Source organism: Triticum dicoccoides, chromosome 6B (genome assembly GCF_002162155.2).
Source record: "Triticum dicoccoides isolate Atlit2015 ecotype Zavitan chromosome 6B, WEW_v2.0, whole genome shotgun sequence".
Lineage (NCBI taxonomy): Eukaryota > Viridiplantae > Streptophyta > Magnoliopsida > Poales > Poaceae > Triticum > Triticum dicoccoides.
The window spans coordinates 569,166,351-569,174,463 of record NC_041391.1 but is presented as its reverse complement, the minus strand read 5'-3'; the positions used below and the strand labels follow the sequence as shown (position 1 = coordinate 569,174,463).

Below are 8,113 nucleotides of genomic sequence, written 5' to 3'. Positions count from 1 at the left end.
TAACATGTGGAATTTCAACTCCACCACACCTGCAGCGCCCCGCCCACCGACGTGTCGGATTGCAGCTCTGTCGCTCGCCGAGATCTGTAGAGGATGCAGCACCACGCGTGCTGCATGGAAGCATCCCCGCCGCTGGCGAGATCCTTGGGCGCAACGCTACTTCCTCCACAGCACCGGCCACGCTACATCAACACATCATCGACTTGATGATGCTCGGCAACTCCTACCGCAACAACGGCCGACGCGGGGACGGAGCGCCAACCCACCACCGGCGATGAGAAGAGCAGTTTTGGAGCTGAGCATGGAGCTTGGGCAGCAACATTTGGATTGTCCATGGGCCGCGGTGGTCAACAAAGAGAAACAGGAAGAGGCGAGAGGTGGGAGACGAAAGGGGCTCGACCCAGAGGGGAAAATGAGTGGCTTGTGATGTGCGTAGGAGATGAGGAGACAAGGCCCCCGCGGTACCTGCCCCACAGGGACACGTGGCGAGCATGGGGGCGGTTTACATGAGCGATTTTGTCATCCCGCTGGATCTAAACGTTTTCCTTATGATTAAGTACTACGGAAAGAGCCCGTGCGTTGCAACGGGAGAGAAAACATAGCACACACTCTTAACCCAACAATCATTACCCAAGATAATAATAGGTCCATCTCCTTTATTTTTGTGAGGCATCATATTTATGTTGCCGCTTATACTCCTTCTCACCCTCGCCGGCGATGGCCTCGGTGTTCATAAAAAATAAAATAAAATGTGTTTCAATATGTTTAATCCTAAGGCGTCTCTCTCTCCCTCTCTCCTCCCTCTCCCTCTCCCTCCCTCTCTCTCTCTCTCGCTTTCTCTCACTCTCGTGATGAGAAATATGTTGTCTTCCCTGCGACATTTTTCAGAGGTATGCATGTGTAGTTAACGATGTTTTTTTTCCCTATATTGTTATAGTGGGGTGTTTATTTGCAATCCGGGTCGCCACCTGTACGAAAGGAAAACGGATCTTATGCTATAAATTATAAGTTTGCTCCCAAAACGATATTTTAAAAATATTTAAAAGGTAAAATTAACATCATATTTAGATTCCACATATTTTTCTAATAAAATTTCATATATAATATGTTAAAATCAAAGTTACGGTTTAAAAGATACGGATAATTTAGAAAATCATTTATTTGACTTAAATATATTCCAAAATAATATTTAAAAATACTTAACAGGTGAAATAATCTCATGTTCATATTCTACATATTTTTCTAATCAAATTTCATATATAACATGTTCAAATCGGAGGTACAGTTTAAAAGATATGGATGATTTCAAAAAACATTGTTTGACTTAAATATGATCCGCGGATGAATTACCTAAAACACTGGGGGGGGTTTCGAAAAAATGTAAAATAATGGTTCGGATGTGACTTAAATTCGGACTGCTGGTTGATTTCAACAAAATACAAGGACTTTTGTGTAAAATATGAAAAAGATTCGTTTTAACTTAAAACAGGACTGCGGGTTGAATTCTCTAAAATAGAGGAATTTTTCTGAAAAATGCCATGACGGACAAAGGAAACCCAATTTGCTTTATTATTAGGTAAAGATAGATTACCTTCACTATTTTTTCCGTACGTTTGCCAAATATTTAGTTTTGTGTTTATTTCGTAAATTACTTTGCTTAAATTATTAATAAAGTTCACCGCACATGAAAACAAATCATGAAATATAAATGCGTTCACGTAATTTTAAACTTGTTCAATCCATTAAAATATTTGTGTCATTCTAAAAATGTCGCCACATATGAAAATATGTTCTTGACATATTTTAAAATGTTCATGAAACTTTTAAAAAAAATCGCGCAAATCATAAACAACATTTTCGTACCATTCAAGAAATTTATTATGACCTTAAAAAATCACGTGTTTAAAATTTTGTTCACGAGATTTTTTCAAAAACTTCATCCAATCATAAAAATTCTTTGCATAAATATGAATAAACCTTCATAACATATAAAAGAGTTTGTGCCATTTAACAAAATGCTGGCAAACACTTCAGAAATATTCATGATTTTTTTGAAAAAGTTCATTGCCTATAAAAAAAGTGTTCAAGATGCATTTAGTATTGCTCAACGTGTATTGCTGATAAATGCTCATAGTGTAAAAATTGTCTAATGTGTATCCAGAAAATGTTCAAGTTGCATACTAAGCCATTCAACGTATATTCGAAAAGACTTGACAAGTATTCCTTCCGTGCATAATATTAAAGCGTTTTTTACACTAGTGTAGTGTCAAAAATGCTCATATGTTATAGAACGGAGGGAGTATTTAAGAACTTAAGAAAACAGGAAAATAAATAAAAAGGAACATGAAAAATAAAATAGAAGGGAAGAAACAACGAAATCGTCTAAAACCGGTCGTACCGGTCCATAGATGCTTCCTAAAACGGAAAATCCTATACGCGCCTTACTTCGTCGAACTGTCGACGCTTCTCACAGGGAGGTGCCAGTGAGGGATCGATCGTGCCGGCCCATTTATAGCGCGAAGCAGGTTTTTTGGAAAATCGTTTCCAGTTTTGGGAAACTTCTAGAATTTCCCACCCAGGTTTTCCTGGTTTTAGGAACCTTCTAGCAGGTTCCCTGAACCGGTTTTCTGGTTTCTTTTTTGGTTTTCGTCTTTCTGTTTATTTTTCTTCTTTCTTTTCTTTTTTCTGTTCCTTCTCCGTTTCTTTTTTTTCTTTTTCCGTTTCGTTTTTATATTTCAATTATTTACTTTACTTTTTAGTGTTCATATTTTCAAAAATTGTTTGGAAACCTAAAAAACTTTGTGCTTTTAAAAAAGTTCAATTTAAAAAATGTTTGTGTTCTTAAAATTTTGTTCATACTAAGAAATGTTCGCATTTTTACAAAATTGTTCAGAAATTTCAAAAAAATGTTTTCTTTTTGAAAATTTGTTCAGAATGTTTTTTTTATTTTCGAAATTTTAAATAATAACTAAGATTTCAAAAAATGTTCCTGTTTTCAAAATTGTTCATAAATTTCAAAAAATGCTCTCGTTTTCTAAATTTTATTTACGTATTAAAAAATTGCTCACATTTCTAATTTGTGTGGGATTTTCAAAATTGTTCTCCATTTCGAAATTTGTCCAAAAAATTCAAAATTTGTTCATTATTTTAAAAATTGTTCCCATTTTCTAGTTTTGTTCAAAAATTTGGAAAATGTTCAGTTTACGACAATAGCTTAGAAATTTCAAATTTTGTTCGACATTTTAGAAAATTCGAAAAATATTCCCATTTTCAAAATTTGTTTTTACAAATTCAGAAAACTTTCATGTTTTTAAATATTGTTTGCAAATTAAAAAAGGTTTAGGAATTTTGAATTTTTTTCTTGTTTTCCATATTTGTTCACGAGTTCAGAAAAAAATTGACGTTACCAATTGTTTTTCACAAGTTAGAATATGTTTGGGAATTTTAGAAAATGTTCCTGTTTTTCCAAAGTTGTTCAGAAATTCAGACTTTTTTTTTAAATGTTTCAATTTTTTAAAAAAATTGTTTACAAAGTTGAAAGGTGTTTGTGTTTCATAAAACACTCTGGGTTGTTACAAAAAAAAATTCGCTCGGAAATTCTAAAAACATGTTGTATCTGTGCTGGATGTTTGTTTTTAATGCTTTACGCTGCTCTTTGTTCAATAACTGTCATTAGCTCAACAGGCTGAGGCGCGTGGACTCTGCTATGAGATCTTGTGTTCGATCCCAAGCGAGAGTGCCTACTTTTTTAGCTACTACAATATGTGCTCGCAGTTGTTTTCTTAACAGGCTGGCCCAGGTAGACTCTCGCCTATGCGAACCTGCGGCTATTTGCCGCAAAGAGCGGCATATAGGGGTTCTCTCCTAAAACTGCTCCCAGCAAACTTCGGAAAACCACAAGAATGCACGTTATTGGGTCGGCCCAATGACAAGAGCACGCGAGGCGAGAAAAGAATACGTCTCGCAATCGGTGAGAGACATAGCTCTCGCGCCAGCTGCCAGCCTATTTGAAAATGTCGTAGGCTGAGGCTAAGCAGAAGTTGGCCAAGGCGCTGCTCGAAATAGGTTGTTTTTGGGATACCCAAAACAACAAGAATGCGCTTCCGTTCGAACTTGGTCCCCACGCGGATTGAATGGGCGCCACTTTATCTTGGAGAGCTCCTATGTGGCGCCGTAAGCGCCACTTGAAGGAACCGGTGCTCAAGCTGCCTCAAGCTAGGCCGGTCCACCAACGCGAGCAAGTGGCTCACTCAGGTGGCTCAGTACGACCGCTAAAAAAAGGTCACTATAGTGCATACTTTAGACCTTTGAGCAAACCCATTAACTAGATGCATTAACCTCTTGACTTGCTATCGACTGTTGACATTTTACGAAAAAAATTCACCCGGTTGTAAAACTTCATAAATTTCAACAAAGTTCACGAACATGCAAAAAAAGTTTGCGTATTCCATTTTTTTTCATGAATTCCTAAAAAGTTCATGTATTTAAAAATTTCATGAAATGAAAAAAATTCAAGGAATTAAAAAAAATCAATTTTCCCATCACTTGATTTTCCTATTTTTTAGAAAAAAAATCATAAGTTTGGAAAAACTTCAAAAATTTGACAAATAGCTCACTAACTTAAGAAAAGTTCAAGCTTTGAAATACTAAATTAAGAAAAATCTCATGAGTACACAAAATAAAAAAAATACATGAATTGAACGAGAAAGTTCGGCAAAATTTTGAAAAAAAGTTATAATCTGAAACAATTGACGGAATTTGAGAAATTTCAAGAGTTTTAGAAATGAAACTTCCGGAAACAAGCTGAAAAGGTTTTCATATTCGATAAAAAGTTCAGAAAAAATGTGAAAAGATCACCAAATTGATTAAATGAAAAATTTAAAAGCAGGGAAAAAGGAAAAAATCCGGCCCAGAAAACACACGCAAAAAACCAATCGCAAAAAAAAAACACCAGAAGGAAACGCCCTACACATCCTAAATGGGCCGGTGCGGTCGGTCGGCAGGAGTGGTGTGCGGTTGGTAAATTACACTTTAGTTTATAAAAAGGTAAATTACACTTTGCTCAGAAAATGGTTAGTAAATTACACTATAACCGGTGTTTAAGGCGTGTAATAGGAAGCAGCAGCTTTGTCTCTCCTGCAGCGAGAGGAAGTAATTGCTCGCCTTTTGGCGCTTCCGAAATGGGCTGGCCCAACAGCTGTTCTACTGGTTTTTTGTTTCTTTTATTTAAATTTTTTGAAATCGGGCAGTATTTTTGTTAATTTTAAGAAACGTTCACCGCGTATTTAAAAAATTCTGATAATCTTAGAAAAAATCATGCAATGTAAAAATAATGTCCCAAATTATAATAAAGGGAAGACAATTTAAAAGTTCTGCATGTTTCAAAAATATATTCGTGGATTTTTGAATTGTTCTAATACGATTTCATAAAAATATTTTCAAAAAGTTAGAATTTTTTATACAATTCAAGAAAATATTCGCACATTTAAAAAAATGTTTAAACTTTGTATTTGTAAAATGGGTCATCTTATATTTGAAAAAAATTTCAACGTTTATAAAAATGAATAACTTGCTTTAAAAAGTAGGCATGTATTTGAAGTAAAAAATAATTTTAAAAATGAAAGAAAGCAAATAAGTAAACATATAAAACAAAAGATAAAAACCGCATGGAAGGTTCTAAAACCGGTCCACACCGGTGTATAGAACTTTCCCAAAAACCGCTTTAATGGGCGAGAGCAATAGGTTGAGTCGGGCCAGTTTTATTAAAGTTGCTTTTCCCAAAAAGAAAGTTTATTGAAGTAATGGGTGATCTGGTAGGCGCAACGACGAGCTATACATGAGGCAATTTCCAGAGTCCCATGTTGACCCGGCTCTTTATAAACCACTACCTATTTGAGTTGCGTCTTGTATGGCAAGGAATGGCTTCTGCTGCATGGATTCCTCCTCCAGGACGACGATAAAGAATGTTGATGGCGTCCCGATGTAGACAGTGAGAAAAGGTGTCATCAGCCAAGTATGCCGAGATGAATCTAGGGGCATCACCAATTGGCTTGAAGGTCTCACGACGTGCTCTACTGGAAGATTTGCACATTCACACATTAATGATGGCGTCAAACCTCTACAATATCAAATAAACACAATATGAAACTACATTACATAACGAGTCTAAAGATATTTCTTTGGCCTTGTAAATGTTGATACTTTTTTCTATAAGTTTGGTCAAACTAAAGATACTTTGATTTCAGACAAAAGTTATATGCAAACTTAAAAAAACGAAGGGAGTATGATACTCAATCCTCTTTTGCTTCATTTAATTTTATGTCAACTCGTTAAAACTGCCTAGTTGGTATGCATACCTACGCTACTCCACGCCTTTACGGAGTATACTTCATTTAACAGTGTTTTTTATACAAAATTTAATCAGATTTTCACACTGATGTGTAGTACATTTGGAGGATAATGCATTTTACACCAGTTTCTACTCCATGTCTTGCTACGTGCCCGGAAGACAAATCAAACCACCTTGTCATTCGTCAACGCGTAGCTGTAGCCGAAGTTCCAGATCGCGACAATGGCAAGTTTATTCAGAACCTGGAGCTGGAAGCCACGCCACGCACTCACATGAACCCAACAAGGGAACGGAAGGGAAACGATTAAACGAGCGTAGCTCGCACTCTCGCCAGTCCGGCATCCCACCGGCGGGTCGCTTTCTTTCCAATAAACACCATTCACAACGTTGCTCTTGCAAACTGGTTAATCTAATCAGACGCTGCTTCCGCCCGGAAATGGAGACGATCTGATAAAGACATGTGGAGGAGCGTACACAACGGCACACGATGTCGCTTTTAAGGGCAGCGGTTTTGTCAAACTGAGGAACATGATAAGGGTGCAAATATATGGAAGATTGATGGAGAGATGCAGTGTTGCAGTTGAGTGATTGACCTGTCTCCGAGGAGCAGTGAGAACTGGTTCATTCTACTCGGCAACTTGCGTCTTGGGTCGTCTGCCCACTTGTGCGTAGCCCTTGCTTTAAACTCTTCTCTCAGCGAAGATCAGTTTGCGCGTCTGCATGGCGCGAATGGCGGTCTCCGTGCTCTTCCTCATCGCCGGCGTCGTGCTCATGCTCGCGCTGCACGTCCTCGTCATCGTCTGGGCGGTCCGGCGGGGCGCCGTGCTGCGGCTGCGCGGCGTGGCGCGGGAGCGGGACCGGGACCAGGGTGAAGCGGCGGGTCTGACGGCCGACGAGCTGGGCGAGCTGCCGTGCCAGGACTTCAAGGCCGCCTCCGCGGACACGACCGCCGGCGAGTGTGCGGTGTGCCTGGAGGCGTTCCAGGGGGGCGACCGGTGCCGCGTGCTGCCGGGGTGCCACCACGGGTTCCATGCGCAGTGCGTGGACTCGTGGCTGCGGCAGAGCCGCCGGCGCCCGGTGTGCCGCGCCGAGGTGGCCTGCCGCGGCAAGGCGGCCGGTGCGCTGGCCGATCAGGCCGCCACCTCGGAGACCGTCGCTGAAAGACTGGGAGGTGCAGATCGCTAGCGGATTTTGTTTGACCGTGACTCGTGTGCCGTCGTTGATGAGCTTGTGATTATTTTTTAGTACGATTAGCTTATGATTGTACATAAAGTAATCCATCTAGCATTTGGAGTCGTCCTTTGTAATTTTTCTGATTCCATTCATTCCGTACATTAATTTCTTGTTTGATACTCCCTTTGTATCGAAATATTTGTCTACGCGGGATTTCTCCGACCAGGTGAAAGCGAGGAAACATAACAAACTACCCCCAATTTGAAAATTTACTTGTAGTGGGGGATCGTTGTCTTCCTCCATCACTCCTCCCCTCCGCTACAGCTCTGACGTCCGTCCCCGCTGGCCGCAGCTCCCTCGCCAGCCGCCTTCCTCCTCTCCAATTGAGAGCCCAAGGTCTGTCCCTTTCGTACGCATCTCCTTTGCCATCCGCTACAGCCTCCAGCCGCCCACGACTCCTACCCATCGCACCGCCCGTGCTCCTCCCCGCATTGACAAGCAGCAGCAGCGCAAACCGACGCCCTCCTCCCGCCTCAGCCTTCCCCCGACGTTTGTAACCTCCCCCGATATATTAAAGTTTGGCTAGCTGGC

At 40.1% G+C, this 8,113-nt stretch overlaps 1 protein-coding gene across 1 annotated transcript; it reads left to right on the top strand.

Moving 5' to 3' along the window:
* The first annotated feature begins 6,947 nt into the window (after nucleotides 1–6,947).
* On the top strand, nucleotides 6,948–7,637 carry LOC119322022 (E3 ubiquitin-protein ligase ATL23-like). Its single transcript, XM_037595531.1, has one exon. The coding sequence runs from the start codon at nucleotides 7,070–7,072 to the stop codon at nucleotides 7,532–7,534; it is 465 nt and encodes a 154-aa protein (XP_037451428.1). The 5' UTR covers nucleotides 6,948–7,069; the 3' UTR covers nucleotides 7,535–7,637.
* Nucleotides 7,638–8,113: the final 476 nt, after the last annotated feature.